Source organism: Brachyhypopomus gauderio, unplaced genomic scaffold (genome assembly GCF_052324685.1).
Source record: "Brachyhypopomus gauderio isolate BG-103 unplaced genomic scaffold, BGAUD_0.2 sc69, whole genome shotgun sequence".
In the NCBI taxonomy this organism is placed as follows: Eukaryota; Metazoa; Chordata; class Actinopteri; order Gymnotiformes; family Hypopomidae; genus Brachyhypopomus; species Brachyhypopomus gauderio.
The window spans coordinates 633708-656317 of record NW_027506890.1 but is presented as its reverse complement, the minus strand read 5'-3'; the positions used below and the strand labels follow the sequence as shown (position 1 = coordinate 656317).

Below are 22610 nucleotides of genomic sequence, written 5' to 3'. Positions count from 1 at the left end.
GCTGTAATTTGTAGCCATGTATGCATGTTTGCCTTCTTGCTAGCATCTTGCATCTCCTCGTTATATACTGTATTGTCTCAGGCATGTCTTTGCACAGCCAGCATCTCTTATTCAGAGCTTGTTCCTGTTCTGCCGTGTCTTTCATTTTGAAGCGTAGTTCCCACGTCTTCTGCATATACCCTCCTATAGTGGGGTTGCTCATGTAGTAGCATTCCAACAGTGTTTGTTCCAGTGGCCCAGTTTTCATGCATTTTTCACCCAGCTTCTGATGCTGAATAGGTTAACCCAATTTTCCAATGATAACAGAAAACAAAACAAAATTAAATGCAATTAAAAAAATAAAATAAAATAAAATAAATTTAAAAAGTGATTTTCCCTCAGAAAAGACACAACATTGATCCTGTAGGTCTTGCATTTTACTATAGCTACTCTATACATGACCAACCTGCTCCTAAAATAATGTACTAGACCAAAAGTCAACTCAAAATAATGTACTGCATGTTCTTGTGTTAAGGGTTGAAAAAGCAACAGCGGTGCTACTGATTATATCTGGTCCTTACCCAGAGCCGGAGTGGCTAATCGGGAGATTCGGGAGGATTCCCGATGGGCCGGCTCATGTCAATCTCTAGTTTGGGCCGATTGGGATAGAAAAATTATTTTGGGCCGGATTTGCGCATGAAACTCCCGGGCTGAAAAAGTGGCTCACTCTGGCCATGTCCTTACCTCTCGTGTAGAGAGAGAAGTGGATGCTTGAACTCTAATGGAAGGAAACACTAGACCGTTGACATCCCAGAAATGGAACAGATATTTCATCTGCAGTGATAAGTCTAAAGACCCAAAATAAACTGATCTTTTTGTGATTAAGATGCAGCTGTTACGTTTCTCAAAAGTAGGAGTGACGCAATTGCAATTATTTGAATATTTATTAAAATGGAAACACTAAACTACAACACAGAAGGCAGAAATGGATAACGCTAAACACAGAGGGGACAGCTAGTTAAAGACAACACACACAGGATCATTACAACTAAACGCCTGACAAAAGGCAAAGGGGAGAAACATCTCACAAGGAGGGGAGCAGCGACTAACGGGAGAGGGAGAAACAGGGAACTAAAACAGACTATGGATGCATGCTAAACAAGGGTGAATCAAAACAACAGCGATAAGGGGAACCATCAACCATGACACAAACATTAAACCAGCCAGACAACATGAAGAGCAGGAGAACTAGGGCGAAAACGAGAGAGCGAGCATACCAACAATAGCAATCATATACAACTAACGATAAACCGCATACAGACCCGAACACGGAGAAACAGGGAAGAAAAGACTAACAAACTGAACCTATGAACAAACGTAAGAGACCAGCGCAAGGCAAAGAACGACTCACGTCTGCAATGACAAACACAGAGGGCAAAACCAGAGGACCGAAAATACACTGGAACATTGAAACTAAACAAGACACAGGTAGAAACACTGAGGACAGGGGCGTGACAGACAGAAGGGAAACTATGGGAACGGGAAAACAAGGAGGGGCTTGGTCAGACGACACTGGACTGGGAAGGAGGGCGGAGCTGGACGTGATAGCAGCTCAGGAGTTTCGCCTGCTATTGGTTGTAATTTCCTTCATGAAATACGTTTTAGATCAAAGGCAGAGGACAGGGATTTTATAGACCATAAGAAATTTGTGACTAAGGCCACAATTAATGGATTTGTGTATTTACTCATTCCACAATAATAATTCATCCATTCACATCGGCTTATCCGGGTTCGGGCAGTAGCCTAAGCAAAGAGGCTCAGGTTTCCCTCTCCTTAGCCACCTCGTACAGCTCTTCTCTAGGATGCTCGCCAGGGTAAAAGCTGGTCCAGTGTTGAGACTGAGGAGTGTGATCCCCCAATAATAAACCCCCATAGAAATGTTAAAAAGCTCAATGTAGACACAGATGATATACACTCATCAGATCTGCTTACAAGAATGATGAATAATGTACATATTCACCTGGATAATAATGATCAACCCCGTTCTGAATTCTTCTGTTCTAATGAGCATAGTTTTATTACCACATAACAAAAGTAGGAGAATGACAAATAAGTCACAGACAAATAACGATAATGACAAACAACTTACAATGTACAGAGTATATCTTACAGATATAGGGTGTTTTACAACCAATAGTTAAATAAACAGTCAGTCAAATAATTTTTTACAGCATTAGAGTCCACTTCGAAAATGTGTCCAATGGTTCAAATGCACCTGTATCAGTGGGCGGTGTAACCACATATGTGGTTTAAGTTCCAGCCTATTTGCATTATTGTGCATTTGGCATAGGTGTGAATTGCACAAAAGTCTGCAGCATTGCTTATCCTGCATGAACGACCGTTGCAAAACAAGATGACAAAATGAGCAGGTGACTGTATGACTGTGCACCAAAGCTACAGAGGCATGTTAAGAAAGCTGCAGCTGTGACTGTGGCCCTGCAGATACAGAAAACACATCCTGCTGTGTCACAGGAGGAGCAGAGAACAGTAAACAAAACACAAGCTTATACACAATGTGAATTCGCCTTTATCCTCCATTGTAAAAATGGTTTTACCTTCATGTAATATATGTCTAACGTGTATGTTTTTCGATTTTTCAGTGAGGAGCTATGAGAGAATAAGGTGAGCAGTCTTCCCTTGCTGTATGAAGATACTGAATGGTGCATGAAGTTGTTGAAGTATCCTCTTCTTTAACAGGACCAGCTAAACTATACACACCCAGTATCTCATCGTACATGTGATCTCCATCCTCCTTGATGGAGAGATGTAAGAAAGAATTGAGAAAAGAATAAGTAAAAAGATTAAGATTATATTTCACAGTAAAGATTCGCTCCCTTTCTTTGGTGCAGTTAGATCAGGTTTTGGCAAACAGAGATCAGCATAACATACCATCTTTATAGGGGCCGGAGGGTCTAAATTTGGATTTTCAGGGCCAGATGATTTCAGAGCTGAATAACAACAAAAGAAAAAAAAGGTATTGAAACCAAATATAGTCTATTACAGTCTAAATGTAGGTTTGCAGACTAAGGTCCACATGTTACGTATTTACCATTCTCAAACTCAGCAACTGTTATTTTTTCACCAAAGAATTGCTGTTACCTGGTTATTTCTGGGTAGCATAGCACCTCTCAATCCAACAGTGACACTGCTGTTACACTGATGTTGTTACACTTGTATTAGCATAACACCAACTACCATTCCACTAACATGTCAGTGTCATTATATCTGGTCCAATACTCAGAAACGGACCAGTAATGAACAGTACAGTTGCTGGCTGACTGCAGCATGTGGACTGCAGACCGTAACTACAATGAGTGTAAAATAGGTCATCTAAATAAAGTGACAGTGCAACAGAGTCCATACAGTACATAGTATATTTAGTTAAAGTGCACAGCTTGTAAAATGTGTGTGTAACAGAGGTGGGGACTCGAGTCACATGACTTGGACTCGAGTCAGACTCGAGTCATTAATATTAAGACTTTTGACTTGACTTGAAAAGTTATTCAGAGACTTAGACTTGACTTGGACTTTTACACCAATAACTTGGGACTTGAATTGGACTTGAACCTGTTTACTTGCAAAGACTTGATTTTTTTTACCACAAATCAAAATTTTAAAACGCATATTAATATTTATAAAGTGCGCCCCATTAATTTCATTTCCGTCCTTCTGACGCAGACCGGTGCACCAGATTCTGTGAGCGTCTAGTTTTGTGACCACAGGGGGCGCTATTTCACAGTTTCTGTTCAGAGGCACAAACGCTTTACGAATGCTACGTAAACTACGCTGATGCACTTTCTTTACTCGTTTTGTTGGTGTCCACGAGCCAAAATATGACAGATGTTTATATTTACATTTTATCGTCTCTTAATTACATAAATGTACTTAAACAAGATTTACCATCCCCTCACCATTGCAGCCAACAAAGAAATCATGACTGGGATGTACAGGTGAGCCTTTTTAATTGGGGTCACCAATTCTGACGGCAGCCATCAGAATATGTGACCCCACTGAATCTCCAGGTAACAATAGTACACTGTGACCCCACAATAACAGAAAACAATGAAAAAATAACCCTAACCTTTTATTAATCTATATTTAAACATTTTATCCAAATGTTTAGAATAACCATTCGTAATGACAGCATCTTGCTTACGATGAAGCTTGCTATTTTCGTGTAAAATGATGTAACGAAACATTCTTGTTAAAGTACATTTATGTAATTAAGAGAAGATAAAATGTAAATGATCTGTCATCTTTTGGCTGGCGGACACCAACAAAACGAGTAAAGAAACGCATCAGCGTAGCATTCGTAAAGCGCTGGTGCCTGTAAAAAAAAAGACTCGAAAGGACTTGAAATTCCAAGTTTCAGACTTGGGACTTGACTTGACAGTTGCCTGTCTTGACTCGAGACTTGACTTGAGTTGACTGTCTTTGCTTGAGACTTGACTCGGGACTTGAGGATAAAGACTTGGACTTACTTGAGACTTGCAAAACACTGACTTGGTCCCACCTCTCTTTATTCTTACATGTTGAGTTGGAGTTTAATCGCCCCCAGTAGAAAACTACAAGTCCCACAACAACAGATAGCAGCAACAGGCTTATGAGCCCTGCAATCATCAACTGAAGCTCTGGTGAAGGAGAATTGGTTCATTATGACAATGTAGTTTGTAAACTTTGTTTTAACAGTAGCCATTTCAAATGGCTGCAATTTGTGAAAAATGTAACATTGGTCAAATTGCATGTGACGTTTTCTAGATCTATTCAGGACCTCAGTGTGACAATTTAACAAGCAGTTAAGAATAATATTTTAAGGGTAAAAGGATAAACGGTACTAGAGACAAAATAGAAGAGTGAAAATATGAGTAATCACCATAAGATGAGTAATCACTGAAAATTGGCCATTTACTGATTTTGTTCGAAAATTGGGCATCTAGTGTGGACGACATTTGTTCATGCAAGGTGGACTCTGAAGAGGAAAACATATTATAAGACATACGGTATTTAAACAAACCAATGAAATGGCGTAGACAATTTTCTATGTTATACATATATGTATAATACATGTATGTATAGTGTAGAAACATCCGGTGTCTCTGGAAAGTTTGTGTACTTCACTATAATTTTTACTGCATTTCTCTCTTTTAATGCATTTCATGTATTTAATGTATGGCACACTGACAATCTTAAAATTGTTCTTAATTTCATATAAGACTGCACAGTGTCAAACACTGGAGTGCACACAATGATTTATGTGTCTAAGAACAGTTCAGCCGGTTCTTTACTGAGGTTGCTATTTCACAGTGGTTTAGAGAGGAATGTTCTAATAGCCTTCAGAACAGGATCTGAGCCTCCATTACCTGCTACAGGTATCACTGTGGAGGACCAGGGCAGATCTGTAGATTCAGGTGTTCTGCCTGAGCAAAAAAACAGGCCTGAATATGATAGGAGCTACTGCAGGAAATCAATATGAAACCACAAATACAGCAGGATTAATCAAGTTTAACCAGGAATACAGCAGGTTCAACTCAGTGCTACTTTATACACATTAAAATTATAGAAACACCCATATACATTTATGGAAGGCCTTAACCACACAAGTAAACATTTAACTTTATATAGACAGTCATGTTCTGTTAATTCAAATTACTATTGTGCATAATTTACTGATTACCAATTTACTACAATTACCATCATCATGAGAAGGTAAAGGGTAGGAGCGGGAATATTTTTCATACCTTTTTTGACAATGATCTTTACTTTAATAGATATGTCGAAGCCCCATTTTTCCACTCCACAGTAGTAATCACCAGAGTCTTTGAATACGAGGTCTTTAATGATAACAGAAATGGTCCTTGATGATGGAGTATCCAGTATACTGTATCTTGTTTTACTAACCAATTTGTCAGGCAACGCAGATTTAATTAAAATTTTATCAGGATGTCTGTAAAAGTATTTGGGTACATATATGTAGCCATCTGGATAATGACAGTGGATATCCACACTGCCCCCTACTGTTCCAGTAAAAACATATCCACTTGTTTTCTCCATTGCCACAAATCTCAGAACTGTTGAGGAAAAATGTCTAAATCATTTTTCTATGCAACCCATCAGCTAAAGGTTGCAATTAAATAAATGTGAGAATACTTTTTAAAAAACATTACAAGTACATTTAAAGTACATTTAAAGAAATTATACTTTAGGCAACAGAATCATATCTGTAAACGTTAACGGTCAATAGAAAGACATCTTTATGTTTTAGAAGGTAATTATAGTGCAACTGAATAAAACTCAACAAACAAATGCAATAACTGTACCGTTGAAAAGAAACTGAATCCTTAGAAGCGCTCCCATGCTACTCCAAACAGCACTAATGTCCTCCCAGAACTGCTTGAAAGCTGCACCAGTGCCGAACTCGCACACAAACTGTATGACTTTCTACTTCTTCTGTTTTGTCTGAGCAGTGCCTAGCATGGTGCAGGAATCATGTGAACAGCTTGGAGACAGAAGTGCTGCTGTGTATTTCACAGTTTTTTTTTTACTCTTCAGTTAACATGAGGAAGAAATGGGAGGGTGAGCTGTAACGGAAGGAAGCAATGCAGACGTCTGACACCCCTGCAATAAAACATATACACCATCCTCTGGGGTACCTGCAAGTGGAGATTTATTATTAAAAATGAACAGCACATTTTACTTTTATACTTCTCTACATTATTTCACGCGGTGTGTACGTTCCCGTGCTCACCGTGTTACAGCTTTATTGTGAACAGTGCCCTTCAGAACCGGATGATGAATGCCACACAACTACAGGAACATTTATTGGAGGAGAGAGACACCAAAGTGACATGTCAGAACATTTGAAACGTGTACATCAGAGCGTCTGTGTGCTACATCTGCAAGTGTACCTGACCATAACACCCGGCACAGGCGTCATCATCCTGCATGGGTCAGGGAGTATTTATGCTGGATGAGGGACCAGTCGGCCTCAGTGCTGTTCACTTAAGAACGTTGATTCACGCTGAGCAGAAATGATGGCCGTCAACGATGTTGGAGATATCAAAGACAGCGCTATGCATTAGCCACTGCTGTCAGATAGTCAGATAGGTAACTCCCTAAAAAATTTTGGTAAAGAGAAACCAGAAGAGTGGTAATTAGTACACAGCACGAGACCAAAGAACAATCCAAACACCACCAGCTAAGCCTCATACACTAAAGAGGAAACATGAGGGGGAAACAACATTGAAGTTGCAGCTGGGACATCAAGATAACCTTTTGATTCATTGATTGACCATGGCACATTATGTGGGCCTGTGAAGTAAACCAGAGTGCACAGGAAGAGAGATGAACTCACAGCTCTCTGTGGTTTAAATTCACACCCCTTGCAGATATGACTTGTACATGTGACACGGGGATTGATGCGGCTGAAGGCGAGCGTTGCGTAGTACAGTCTTTATTCTCCATACTTTAAACAAGGGAGAAGAGAAAAGAGTATGCACTGCAATGCAGCTAAACAGCTTGAACGTTGTAAGGTCCCAATAGACAGGTAAGTGAGAGAGCAGGTCCAGCGATGGGCAATCTTCCTGAAGGAATGTGCAGCACTGACCTGTGAACTTAAAAAGGTGCACAACATAATAGGATACAGGTGCTAGTGGTGAGGTGATTGGGACCTGGGGAGTGGTTTGGTGCTCAGGGGCGTGTGCTCTGTGGGTGTGTGAGTGGGTGCACGCACCCTCTGGTGGCGGCCCAGCCTCCTCACCATGACAGTACATTTATCAGCAGGATTCTGTGCGTCTGGTTCCATGAACTGACATCCAGTTGCCACTGTTTAAGTATTTATGAAGAGTTACAAAGAAAACAAAATCTCTGTTCTGTTAGAAAATAGTGACAAAAAACTTGGACTACATGGAGATTAAAAACCAAACTCCAATGCATATAATAATGGACAGAGGCTGAGTAATATTACGTGTCTGACTTGTGCATGCGGTGTGTGTGTGTGGGTGTGTGTTTCTCTTTGTGTCTCTTTTCACCAGGTTCATCCTGTTGGACGCTGCCTGTCGCACCTTTTCACTCTGGAATGCGTCTGGTACAAATTTTAAAAGTGACCAACATTTGTCAGAATTGATTCATTTTATTCAAACACATGAAGTTGACCATATGGGGCCACAATCATAGGGCGGAGCCTCTGCTACTGTTTTTATCGGCGGCTGATATTGTTCCCAGCTGTGAAATACCTGCCAGAACTTCTTGGGTGTCAATTTTGCATTTTGGAATTTTAATTTGGATATTTGAGCCTTGTGTGCCCAGTACTTTTGATATTGTTTTGACAGGGTTGCCAACTCTCACGCATTGAGCGTGAGACACACGCATTTGACCGTTTTCACACGCTCTCACGCCACACATCCGATTTCTCACGCCGAAAAAAAAACTAGTTTATTTACCTCTGACCCATATCTATAATTCAATGAGTTACTAGTTCGCTCTGGCGCCAACCACTGGCGATCGATCGATCGCGATATAATACTTAATTTGTGTCCATTTTATAGCCCGCCTGGTAGCAATTTACATTACGTTGAAAGATGGCATTCTGAATTAGATTAAAGACATCTCATTTTCCTCTGCCACTACAGATATGTGGTCAAGCTCAAATATGATCCCATACATGAGCTTTACAATACATTACATTACTGCAAACTGGTGCAATTGTATTATGCTACTATATTATTATGATTGTGGCACATTGTCTTAAAGCTCATTTGGGGAGCCCAGAAGCAAGAAAAATTCTATAATGGCACTTTAAAATGAAATTATTTTAGCGTCGGGCCAATGGGGGGTGCCAGAGGGTGACGCCATTGCCCATGAGCCCTTGCAGCTCCGGCCCGGTTATGTTTAATTATGTGATGTTTATGTTTGTATAGTGTTATTAATGATTATTAATTGTGTGTTATTAGTTAAGTCACCCTGGTCCATCTTTTTATGTACATGTGCATTATCGTAGTTTCCCCTCTATGTATGTGTAAAGTTGCCGTCTTCATGACCTCCCCATGTGTTTCATGTGCAAGGCGTACCTAATTTGGGCCTCGAGTCGTACAGATGGTGCCCGTAAGTGCCAGTTTTATTGCAAAAGAAGAATAAAACCTCTGTTCTGTTTGAGAATTGACTTATCTGCAGCTTCTTTTTTCCACACCACACCACAATATTATTGTTTATTGAAATAATTTCTGGGACAATATATCGTTCTGAAAATTTTGTTATCGTGACAGGCCTAGCCACTGAGCCCCACAAAAGTGTGCGTGTGTGCAGGCTACTTCCCTGGGGCGTGGTCCTAACCACCTCCTGGATCTACCTCTCATCTCAGAGTACCATGACCCTGGGCAACCCTAACCGGCCAGGGAGACCGCCCCTCACGGGGAAGTACATAGCAAGGTGGAATCCTCCACCCCACCAGAGGTTCCAGGGGGGAAATACTCCTTCCCTACGTGGGCCAGCTACACCCCAAGACCTCCTGGTCACACCGATCATGAGGGGGGACCTCTGTTTTCAGCAGGAGCTCTTCAGACAGGAGCCGTCAGGTCCCCATACATCCAGGGAGCCCTCACCCTCCAGGGGGGGCTCTTTAAGACCGGGCTCCTGTCACCCCATCACATAAGGGGGCTCCTGCCTACTTGGGAGATCCCACAAGGTCCAGGAGGGCTGCTATCCCCCGCCAGTGGTAACCTGCACAGAACTCACGCACGCGCACACACACACACACACACACACACACACACACACACACCATGTACGCACACTACCCTGAACATCTCGGCACCCTGCACCCGGGGGGAGGGGTCTCCATCTCAGCAGGAGGGGACACCAAACAACTCACCTCATTTAGCAGGTGAGGGGCCCCTACCGGCTCTGGAGAACACCATTGAATCCCTGGTCAGGGCCTCCATAGGAGCTGTACCCTCTGTGCCACTCCCCGTAGCACAGGACCTCGCTAGACCCCCACCCAACACACATTTAGGGGGGAAGTGCATGCAAGGAATTACATAAAACAAATCACGCAACACGCTAGGACAAAACGAACACGAAAAAAGACAAAAAAAAAAACAGTGTACAAACGGCAAACGGACAGGACCCACACATGCGCGCTCTTAACACACACTAGTGACGCGCCGCTCAGGTTCGCGGTCGCTCCCCACACAGATCAAGACAATCGGGGAGCGAGGCGGCCATGACATGCGGCACTCGCGTCACACACATAACATTTAACATACGAGAGCACGCACACTGATCTACATGCCCATTCACACGTACACGATTGTGTACAACAACACACTCAACACGAAGAGCTGTATCAAGGTCAATTGCCCTAGTCACCGCCGTGCCATACACAACAACATTCAAGCACGGCGGGACAAACAAAAAACGACCCAGCTCTTCAGACAACATATAGTAAACAAACACCACGCAGACAAACACTTACCACGAGACATGACCACGAACGAAGGAGAAAGAAAAGGAGACGAAAGCAGCTGGCAGGGTGAGCGAAATAAAATGGAAGCGATCACGGCAAGTCTCAGGGAAAAAGGATGGTTTAATAGGAAAAGTGCGCAAACCAAAACCCGTGACTTAGATCCAAATGAAGGATATAATAACCAGCGGTCAACTGGTACAAAGACAAGACATATATAGGCAAACAAATGACCCTCAGGTGAGACGGATCGCGGGCTCCGCCCACCTGAGGGATGAACACAACAACAGGACAGCTGCCGCTGTACACGGAGGCAGGGCTGGACTGGGCCAAAAAATCGGCCCTGGCATTTTTGGTTTAGACCCCTCATAATTAGCGCAATTAGCAACAACCGACTTGTAATTTATGTATGTGGGGTACGACATAGAAAAATAATTTTTAAATTACTGGTTAAAGTCATTGGATTCAATCTTAGCATTATTATATCACAATCACTTTTATGATTTTATTGAAATCATTTCTAATATGTATTTTCTGAATATCTCTGATAAAACAGCTCAATTCTAACTCTTCAGGTTAAAGGTGCTCCCTCCTTTAAACAGCTATAACATGTATTTGTATCCAGCTACAAACAAAGCTCATTTTTGAATTAATGCAAAGCAAACATGTCTTAAAAGCATTTGACACCACTTTACTCTTATTCAGTGTGGGCATATCTTTTTTTACACTTACTGTAGTCATGCTTAAATTGCAAAGCTTTTATTTATCATTTATTAATTTTAAAATCTTAGCATAGGGCATAGAGGCTACAAATTCAAACTACTATGCAGCCTTTAAACACACCATAAATATCTAAAATGCTATGATAACCTAAAATGGACACTTGCAGCTCATCCAACACTTCTCAGTCTTGACCATTTGCTATTTTATCAGAACAAAGGCGCGTGGCTGCCAGATTTTGGGAAGTATGCAAATGAATTAATTGATTGGGCAGTCATGGCCTGGCGGGGCAGTCATGGCCTGGCGGTTAGGGAACTGGACTTGTGACCGGAGGGTCGTGGGTTCGATTCCCAGACAGGCCATGACTGAGGTGCCCTTGAGCAAGGCACCTAACCCCAACTGCTCCCCGGGCGCCGGGCTAGGGCTGCCCACCGCTCTGGGCACGTGTGATCCACAGCCCCCTAGTAATCACTAGTGTGTGTGTGTGTGTTCTGACTGCACAGATGGGTTAAAAGCGGAGTACAAATTTCGATTGGGGTGTAAAAATCACAATTGACAAAATATGGCACATTAATACTGATACTAATCAATTGCCATTGCTCATCATTCTCGTGTAATAAAGTCCCAGTGTTATCCTAACATTACTATCTGCTTATGTACTACACTTTCCCGCTCAGTCTGTCCCTCGGTTTCTCTTTCACAAGCCTGCATCTCTGGCTGCTGCTCTCCCTGTCTGCTGCTGCTGTCTTCACCTACAGAGGACACGGAGGCTACAGCAGCGAACATGTCTGTGATTTTTACACATTTTGTAATATCTACATTGAGACTCTTCAATTTCATTGCGCGTAACTTCTCCGCACCCCCTTTCTGCCACTTCTGTTGCTCCATGCAGGCTCTCCTTTAACAATGTGCTCAACACTGAACGTAGCGGACCACGCAGAGAAAGGGTGAGCCGCTTTCGTCCTCTATCCTGATTGGTTCAGTCCACTGTCTATATTGAAAATGGGCCAATGGGCTGCCCCCTCTAAATTGTGGGCCGGTCTCTAAGGAAAAGAGGGAGGAAAAAAAATCCATCGGCCCCTGAGGACTGTCGGCCCACCGGGCAAATGCCCGGTACGCCAGATTACCAGTCCAGCCCTGGTAATAGGCATAATTAGGTAATTAGGTAGTTAGGTAATTAGGTAACTAGGTAATTAGGTAACAGTAATTGCGATGTTTCTAGGAAACACAACCACATTAAATATGCATATTGTCACGGTACAGTCCCCGACCACTCCCTCTGGGCGTGTGTTCATGTCGTCTACGTCCAGTCGTCTGCGTCTGTGTATCATCGTGGTTGTGGTTGTGTCCAAGTGTAATTATCAGTTTCACCTGTGGCTCGTCTCGTCATCACGCGGGGATTACGTGGTTTGTCTATTTAATCAGGCTCTGTATTTAATGTGCTTTCGCGCAGTGTCCCGTGCTCGGCTTTGTTTGAGGATCGTACACGTTCCTGTTTTGTGTTCTACGTGCGCTGACTGTGCTATTTGTATAAACGTATCGTTCGTCTAAGAAGACTGGACTCGTGTCTCGTCCTTCCTCCAGCGCCACAGTGTCACACATATGTTCCTACATCAATGTAGGAGCCATGGACGTAACTTTGATTTCAAAAGTGGGGGGACATGGATTCGTCGCTATTTAAATATTTGGTTTTTACCGTAAAAACTGGGGGGGACCAAAACCGGCTTTGGAAAAAGTGGGGGGGACATGTCCCCCCCCCCCAAATTACGTCTGTGGTAGGAGCTATATAATATGCACAAAGGAATTTAACATGTTTTACTGCTAAAGATCTATAAAAACCAAACAGAAAAAATCTAAAGAGAAAACAGCTAAAATGAAGTGAAATCATGTTTTATTTTCTCAATCACATATTTAGCACACTGTTTATGGCAGGGATGCAGTAATTGTGGTCTTTCTGGGAAATACAACAGCAATGCACCTTTGAGACAGACACACCTAGTTAAGTGGGTGTGGTGTGTAGGATAAGGTTATCTGTTATCTGTAATCTGTTAAACATTATATACACAAAGGTAATGCAGAGAATATTTTATCATGTTAGTTTCACAAAAATGTTTAAATAAGGCTGATTATACATATTTCATTTTCATGGTAGATATTACAGAATTACTGGATTTTTGTAGTTACAAAGAATACAACAGGTATATTATTTTTCTCAAAGATCATGCCAAATGACTTTTACTTTAAAATCAATGACAGGATTTGCATCCCATGTGCTATGTACTTTGAAATCGAAAGTAAGTCTTACAGGGTGCAGAGAGGAGCTTGGTGGCATATATAAACAGACTAAGTATGAACTAATATTACTGACACACTTAAAGATATCAGGTAAGTGTACAAATCATCAATTATTGCCTTACGTTTATTTGAATATTACTGGTTGAATGTCATTTAATTGTGAAGTTATGCTCTAAAACTAATACTTCAGGATGATTTATTGTCTATAAGGATGTAATTTATAAAATGGTTTAGAAAAATGTGAGAAGTATGAAGCATGGTCTAAGAAAGAAATTATATTTCTATTTTTAGCACCTATTAACTATTATGGAGATTGTTAATGTCATTTTAAACTGACTTTGGTGAGATGTACATAATTAGATACAGAAACGAAAAAAGGGGGGTATCAGGAGGTCAGTGACAAATTATTTGATTTGCAAAATAAAGATTACATGGGGTTTGTGATCATATGATGTAATGAACATAGAAGACAAGGGTGTGTTGATATAAAGTAGCTTTGAAACAGATTAAGAAGCGTTCAACTAATCAACTGTAATATACTTCTCTTCCATTAATCAGGAGCACAATGAGCAACTCCAAAACTGCCATTGAAAATGATGAGAACTACATCAAACTCAGTGAAGGTAACCCATCAGTCTACAAGCTGAAACTTAAACAAACAGGAACAAGGCATCTTTACAAGGACTTTGGAAGTCCTTCCAATCTCTCAACAACAAACAAAACAATAATGGTCCTGGGTGCAACTGGATCAGGGAAGACCACTCATCAACGGCATGATCAATTACATCCTGGGAGTGGAATGGGGTGATGAATGGAGATTTAAACTTATAGATGAGCAGTACAATAATACTCAAGCAGAGAGCCAGACTTCAGAGGTCACAGCCTATCAAATTCATCATCAGAATTACTTCAAGGTCCCTTATTCTGTCACAATCATAGACACACCAGGGTATGGAGACACGAGGGGAATTGCACACGACAAGGAGATCACTGAGAAAATTCAACAGTTCTTCTCTGAGCAAGATGGCATTCTTGGTCTCGATGCTGTGTGTTTTGTGGTACAGTCAGCTTTAGCTCGATTAACACAAACCCAACAATACATTTTTGAAGCTGTTCTTTCCATTTTTGGAAAAGATATTGCAAACAACATCACTATTATGATCACCTTCGCTGATGGGCAGAAACCTCCAGTGCTTGCTGCAGTTGAAGCTGCTGATATCCCTTGTATAAAAAAATTTGATGGAAGCTTTCTTCATTTCAAATTCAACAATTCTGCTCTTTTTGCTAAAAATAAAGAAGGTGATGATGATGATGAAGATGATGGCAACTTTGATGCAATGTTCTGGAAAATGGGCAACGGAAGCATGAAAAGATTTTTCACTCACCTGGGAACAATGGAGACCAAGAGCCTCCAGCTCACAAAGCAGGTCCTGGATGAACGCAAACAGCTGGAGGCAACTGTAGCTGGAATCCAGCCTCTCATCCAAACTGGTCTGGTAAAACTTGATGAAATTAAAACAACATCAGCAGCACTGCTACAGCAAAAGCATGTCATGGAGGAAAATGAAAATTTCGAATACGAGATTGAAACCCAATGTCCTATTAAAGTTGACATTGAAAGGGGGACCTTTATAACCAATTGTCTTGGTTGTAACTATACCTGCCATTATCCATGTGGTATTCGACGTGACGAAGATAAAGCAGGATGTGCAGCGATGGAGAATGGCAGCTGCACAGTGTGTCCTGGTAAATGTCCCTGGACCGTACATCACAACATGACTTATAGAATCGACACAGTAACTAAAAAAGAAAAAAAAACATATGAAAATCTGAAAAAGCAATATGAAAATGCACTGGGAGAAAAGATGACAAAGGAGAAAATTGTGCAGCAGTTGAAGAAGGAATACGATGATGTCCAATACGTTGTCTTGGATATGAGTGACAATCTAGCCCAAAGCCTGACACGTCTGAAGGAAATTGCTCTTCGCCCAGATCCCTTGGCCACACCAGCCTACATCGATCTACTCATTGAGTCTGAGAAGCAAACAGCCAAAGAGGGATACATGAAGCGCATTGCTGAGTTGGAGAAGATTAAACAACAAGCTGTGATTCTGCAGAAGGTGGAGAAACGTGAGCCACTCACCGAGAATGAGGAACATGGCCGCATAATGAGAAACATGATAAAAATGCGCAAGAAAGTCACTGGAGTGTTCAACAATGTGATAACATGGTTTACGAAAGAGGGCTGAAGAGAAAACGTTGTTTTGCAGTTTCAAGTGTTAACATAGTGTTAATCTAGTACCATAGAAATTAGTGAAGTAAGCCCAATACATTCTGCATTTAATTGATTATTACTGTCATTTTCTAATTGTTGTATTTTTTCTTTATTTTGATATGTGAACCAGATATAAATGTAACCACCTTCATTTGAGTAATCATCTTGCATTCCTAGAAATTAAAGTAAATATCATGTTTGATATTGTATGATATCTAATGAAAAATAATATACTTATTGAATTCTTCATGACTACAAACCTTCAGGAATGTAATATGTAATGAATATGCAATCTCTGCACCTACCTTTGTATGTCTATTGATGAATAAATTCCACTTTTATGATTTTATCATGATCTGACCATATAGTGAATACCAATTTATCCTTTCATATTCAATAAACAATTTATGGTAACAATACTTCATACTTTTCAATTGTTTTGTCTTGTAGACAACACTTTTCGGTTATGTAACTTTAGTCAGACTTTTGTTTATTCACAAATTAACCATACTTAGTACACATAATGTGAATGTACTCTGGGGTTGGGCCTATTCCATATCTACTCCATATTCCATATCTATTCCATATCTACTTTTTTATTAATGCCATCCCCTCAAACACAATCAAATTATAAAACCAGATTCTGTCTGTTATACCCCTCATTCTTGGTAGTACAGAAAGTCTGTGTGATGATTATGATAATGTAGAAAGTATGTGACCTTAACAATGTAGAAACACTCAAAAAAGAACAGCTTAAAATGAGAAGCCTGTGCACCAGTGCACAAAACAAGGACCATATAGACATGGATGGCTGAGTCTGGTGTGGATGAACTTGACTGGCCTGCACACAGTCCTGAACTCAACTCGATAGAACACCTTTGGGATGAAAGAGAGTGGAGACTGAGAGCCAGGCTTTCGCATCCAACATCAGTATGTGACCTCACAAATGCGCTTCCGGAAGAATGGTCAAAATTCCCCATAAACACACTCCTAAACCTTGTGGACAGCCTTCCCAGAAGAGTTGAAGCTGTTCTAACTGCAAAGGATGTGTGATGTATTTCATACGTCATTGACACTTAAGGATACTGGCCCTTTAAGGGTGTGCAGATTCCTAGGATATGTATACTGTTTTGTTAGTTCTAATAAAAGGGAGAAGCAGGATTAGCTTCACGTAAACCGAAGGTCCGTGTCGGTCTCGTTATTATTCCGTATATCGCAGTTCACCAGCCTACTGCCGATATAACAAAGTGGCGACGAGGATAAAGACGCAACCTACGCTGTGTCTAAAAAAATAAAAAAAATAAAAAATCGGCGAGTGCGCTACAACGGGGAGAGATTTCACGACTGAGCTCTTCTGTTGCGTTGAGTGAGTGAAAAGCTATTCTGACTTAAAATGGCTGGATATATTGGACATATCGGTCCTTTCGATGAGAGTGTTGAACAGTGGAACTCTTACACCGAGAGATTTGAGTATTTTGTTGAGGCAAACGGCATTGAAACGTGTTCTGTAAAGCGGAATAGTGTAAGGCACTGCAGAGAGTTGTAGCACGGACTATGTTGTGTGTAACTCACTTCCTGTTCTGAAGGAATAAAGTCACTCGTGAGTTACTAAACCGCTAACCTGAGTACTGGTCTCCTTCATGCTCACTCACAGTCTGCGCTTAACATAACATGGTGTCAGAAGTAAAAAGGAGTCACAAAGAAGAAGTAAAGACGAACTAAAGACAAATAAACAGGCCAAAATGGATGCAAACAGAGACGGAGGAGCAACGCTACCGCAGTTAGCACCACCGGGCAAGTTCGACTTTACCAATGCTAATGAATGGCCGAGATGGCTAAAACGCTATGAGCGCTATAGAATAGCGACTGAATTGGACAAGAAATCAGACGAATTTCAAGTGAATGCTTTCATGTATGCTGTCGGTGATGAGGCCGAGGACATTTTAAACGTGCTGCCGCTAACAGAGGAACAGAAAAAGTCATATAAGGCAGTCACGGATGCGTTCACAGTGCATTGTGTGAGCAAGAGGAATGTGATTTTCGAAAGAGCACGCTTCAACTGGAGGAGCCAAGAGCCAGGTGAGAGTGTGGAATCTTTTATCACAGCAGTGCACACGCTGGCAGAGCACTGTGAGTTCGGGCCTCTGAGAGACCAGCTTATCAGAGACCGAATAGTGGTCGGCATAAGAGATGCTAAGCTGTCGGAAAGTTTACAGCTGGACAGTGAGTTGACTTTAGAGAAAGCCATGACGAAAGTGAGACAGAGTGCGGCGGTGAAAAGACAACAGCCGGTGTTACGGGGGACAGAGCAGCAGCCGGGGCGAGTTGAAACAGTGTTTAAGAAGAGCAGTTAACGGCCGAAAGCAGTAAAGGGGAAAAGTGACACACAGCCATTTGGATGCAGCAGGTGTGGACACATGAAAAAGCACCTTTGGAAGGACTGTCCTGCTCGTGAAGCTGAGTGTAGAAAATGCCATAAAAAAGGACACTTTGCCAAGAAATGTAGGTCAAGTGGGCGTGTCCATAATATCACAGAGGCAGCACAAGAGAGCAGTGAGGAGGATTTTGCTTTCCTGGGAGAAATGTGCTCTGACGGTGAGGAGGAGTGGTGCGAAATGGTGCAACTAAACAGTGGAAAAGTTGTGTTCAAGCTGGATACAGGAGCTACTGTCACAGCAATTCCAAGCAACTACTACTCTGCCAAAAGTCACGGTACACTGCAGTCGTCCAGAAAAGTGCTGTATGGCCCGGGAAACCACAAGCTAGAAGTCAAAGGACTGTTTAAAGGCAAGTTGAGCTTTGATAATAAAGTGACTGAACAAGACATTTATGTTGTTGGAGGTCTAGCCAAACCATTACTGGGCCTACCGGCATTAAAAGCTCTAGCCTTGATAAAGTGGGTCCATGCTGTGCAGGGCCAGCAAGAAGAGTTTAGGGCACTGTACCCCACAGTGTTTTCTGGCTTGGGGAAACTAAAGGAGCCCTACAAAATAGACTTGAGGCCAGGGGCGGTTCCATACGCTCTGTCAACACCACGCCGAGTACCACTGCCCTTGCGAGACAAAGTGAGAGTTGAACTGAATCGCATGGAGGGCATGGGGGTGATTTCGAAGGTGACGAAACCTACACCATGGTGCGCAGGACTAGTTGTTGCACCAAAAGCACAGCCAGGAAAGATAAGACTCTGCGTTGACCTCACACACCTGAACAAGTGGGTGCGGCGAGAGAGACACATTCTTCCTGCAGTCGACCACACATTGGCCATGTTGGCGGGGGCAAGAGTTTTCACGAAGCTGGATGCCACATCCGGTTTCTGGCAAATCCCATTGTCTGAGGAGAGCTCACTTCTCACAACGTTTATTACACCCTTCGGAAGATATTCGTTTAATCGTCTTCCTTTTGGGATTTCCTCAGCCCCCGAACACTTCCAGCGTCGGATGTCACAGATGCTGGAGGGTTTTGAAGGTGCCGTATGTCACGCAGATGACATTGTCATGTATGGTGAGGACATGCAACAACACAATGCAAGATTGCACAAAGTTCTACAGCGACTACAAGAAGAGGGACTCACTCTGAACGAAAAATGCGAGTTTGCCAAAAACAGCATTATGTTTGTGGGCCACAGAGTCACAGCAGACGGGGTGACACCAGATCCGGACAAAATCAGAGCCATCATGGAGATGCCAGAACCAAAAAACGTAGAAGGGGTGAGGAGAGTGATGGGTATGGCCAACTACCTGGGGAAGTTTTTACCTAACTTGGCATCCTACACACGCCCAATTAAAGAGCTACTCAGCGAGAAGAATGAGTGGAGCTGGGAAAAGCCACAGATAGAGGCATTCCAGAGGTTGAAGAAAGAATTGAGTTCACCATGTGTGCTGGCGCAGTACTCACCAATGGCAGAAACGTGTGTATCAGCAGATGCATCTTCCTTTGGCTTAGGTGGCGTCTTGAGTCAGCAGCAGGAAGACGGAACATGGAGACCGACCGTGTTCATCTCTAGGGGTCTCACCGAGGCTGAGAAACACTACGCCCAAATTGAAAAGGAGGCTTTGGCAGTGACGTGGGCATGTGAGTGTCTGTCACCTTACCTGCTGGGTCTGCAGTTCAAGATAGAGACTGATCATAAGCCGCTAGTGCCGCTACTAAGCTCTAAGGCGCTAGACGAGCTCCCACCCAGAGTGCTGAGATTTCGGCTGAGACTGTTAAAATTCACTTACGACATTGTCCATGTGCCGGGAAAGTGTTTGATAACAGCAGATGCACTGTCGAGAGCTCCTGTGAAGCACACTCTCACACAAGAGGAGAAAGACAATGAGGCAGATGTTAAAGTGTTCGTGGATGCAGTTGTCCAGAGCCTTCCTGCTACAGAAGCAAGACTGAAGGTGATCCAAGAGAAGCAGAAAACAGACCCCATCTGTGCAAAGCTAATCCAGTACTGTCAAACAGTGTGGCCAGAAAGACATGCACTCCATCCAGATCTGGGCCCATACTGGCCAGAGAGAGAGAACCTGTCTATGGCGGGAGAGCTGCTATTGAGAGGTCAGAGAATTGTGATTCCTCAAAGTATGAGAAAGGACATTCTCCGGAACCTTCATAGCGGCCACCAGGGGATAGTCAAGTGCAGAGCGAGACCCAGACAGTCGGTCTGGTGGCCAGGTTTGTCTGTCCATATAAGTCAGCTGGTGGACAATTGTAGTATCTGCTCACAACACCGGGCAGAACACAGAGAGCCGCTGATTCCCACACCGGTCCAAGATAGACCGTGGCAAAGAGTGGGTACAGATCTATTCTTCTGGGAGAAGAAGACATACTTCCTGCTAGTGGACTATTTTTCACGCTACATTGAAGTAGCCCACCTCAGCGTAGCCACAGCCGGGACAGTTATAGCGGCGTTGAAGGATGTGTTCAGCCGGCATGGCATACCCGAGACGGTAATATCAGACAACGGGCCACAATACAGTTGCGAACTTTTCAGGAACTTTGCTGACGAGTATGGGTTCACGCACTGCACCAGCAGCCCGAGATATCCACAGGCGAACGGAGAGGCTGAACGTGCAGTAGCAACTGTGAAAGGCTTGTGGAAAGGAGGAGAGGAGAAACTGAAAGCGTTGATGACTTATCGAGCAACACCTCTGGAGTGTGGTTACTCCCCTGCACAACTCCTCATGGGGAGACAGCTGCGCACCACCATACCACAGCTGCCTGTAAATCTTCGTCCACGCTGGCCAAACATCCGAGGACTCCGAAAGGCTGAGACTCGAGCGAAGGAGAAACAGCAGCGCAACTATAACCGGAGACACAGGGCACGAAATCTACCACCACTTCAGGCTGGCCAAAACGTGTGGCTGGCAAAAGAGAGGAAGTCAGGGACTGTAGCGCAACGGGCAACAACACCTAGATCTTACATTATTGATACTGATGAAGGTCAGGTTAGAAGAAACCGCACACATGTTCGCATAATTGATCCGCCACAACAGCCAACACCACCAGTTACACTTAGCACACCTGTTAATCCAGGTAACACAGTCACAACACATGCTGACAACCGAGAACATACATGTGGGTCTGATGTGCCATACGTGACAAGAGTGGGACGCGTGTCACGTCCTCCCGACAGGCTGGACTTGTAACAGAAAATAAAAAGAAAATAAAAGAAAAGAAAATGTTATCTGTAAATAAGAGTAATTGAAAGGTTAGAATGCCTTTAAGCTGTTAAAGTTCAGCAGAGTTCTAAGTTGAGTTATTGTGAAGATTGAGGGGGGAGTTTTACTAAAAGGGGGAGGTGTTCTGTAAAGCGGAATAGTGTAAGGCACTGCAGAGAGTTGTAGCACGGACTATGTTGTGTGTAACACACTTCCTGTTCTGAAGGAATAAAGTCACTCGTGAGTTACTAAACCGCTAACCTGAGTACTGGTCTCCTTCATGCTCACTCACAGTCTGCGCTTAACATAACAAAACGGAGAAGACAGTGCCGACTTTCCTGAGTGTTATGGGTGCTAAAACATTTACCTTGCTTCGCAGCTTGGTGCAGCCGGCTAAGCCTGGCGAGAAAACGTATGCAGACATTGTAAGCACCTTGGGCTCTCACTACTCGCCGAAGCCGCTAGTAATAGCGGAAAGGTTTCGTTTTCACAAAAGAAATCAAGAGGAAGGGGAAAGTGTGACGGTGTTTGTAACTTTCAGAGCACTGTGAATTTGGAGAAGTTTTAAACGACACAATAAGGGACAGACTAGTGTGTGGTCTTCGAAGTGAAGCCATTCAGAAACGACTGCTCAGTGAGAGCAACCTAACATTGCAGAAAGCCACTGAAATCAGTGTGAGCATGGAGCTTGCTCCAAAAGAAGCTCAACATCTCAGTAATACTAGCAAAATGCATAAATTGGCAATAGGAAAACCAGATTGGAAACTGCAACATCCAAGTGTCACATGTTTTCGCAGTGGCAAGGTTGGCCATCATGCGGGGGAGTGCTGGTGCAAAGATTTACAGTGTAGAAGTTGTGGAAAAAAAGGCCACATTGAGAGGGCATGCAAAACGAAGAAAACTACGGAGAAGAGTGGGAAACAAAAATACAGAAAAACATCGGATGTACAAAAGAGAAAGAAAGCTGTCCATAATTTGCACTCCAATGAAGTAGGAGAAAATGAAAGTGATTCGTCTGACGAAGAAGTGACCTTGAAGATCATGACTGTGGAAGGAGGTTCAGAGGGTTACTGGGTCACACCCCTGCTAGAAGGACACAAGGTGCGTATGGAGATTGACACAGGGGCTGCTGTCTCTATTGTCTCTGACAGCATGTATCACAACCACCTGAGCCATATAC

The 22610-nt window shown here is 42.8% G+C and overlaps 1 protein-coding gene across 7 annotated transcripts; it reads right to left on the bottom strand.

The window, feature by feature from the left end:
* Positions 1–396: 396 nt before the first annotated feature.
* On the bottom strand, positions 397–18131 carry LOC143491005 (CMRF35-like molecule 8). 7 transcript variants are annotated; one of them, XM_076989626.1, is made up of 11 exons: positions 7391–8016; positions 6945–7151; positions 6785–6843; positions 6357–6689; positions 5778–6107; positions 5400–5456; positions 4913–5008; positions 4521–4670; positions 2929–2987; positions 2595–2791; positions 397–2475 (listed from the first exon to the last, which is right to left on the bottom strand). In XM_076989626.1, exons 4-10 carry the CDS (start codon positions 6391–6393, stop codon positions 2636–2638), a joined length of 885 nt encoding a protein of 294 aa, XP_076845741.1. In that variant the 5' UTR covers positions 6394–6689; positions 6785–6843; positions 6945–7151; positions 7391–8016; the 3' UTR covers positions 397–2475; positions 2595–2635. The 7 variants fall into 7 exon arrangements, with proteins under 7 accessions (XP_076845741.1, XP_076845742.1, XP_076845738.1 ...); XM_076989623.1 differs by adding an exon at positions 14896–18131 and having other exon boundaries at positions 403–2791; positions 7391–7501; XM_076989627.1 differs by having other exon boundaries at positions 399–2791; positions 5778–5870.
* Between the last annotated feature and the right edge of the window lie 4479 nt (positions 18132–22610).

Coding starts and splice junctions, on each gene's coding strand:
- LOC143491005 (XM_076989623.1), bottom strand. CDS start 6,393: ATGGGAGCGCTTCTAAGGATTCAGTTTCTTTTCAACG. Junction 6,108..6,356: donor GATTCAGTTTCTTTTCAACG/GTACAGTTATTG, acceptor TTTCCTCAACAG/TTCTGAGATTTGTGGCAATG. Junction 5,457..5,777: donor AAAGATCATTGTCAAAAAAG/GTATGAAAAATA, acceptor TTTTTTGCTCAG/GCAGAACACCTGAATCTACA.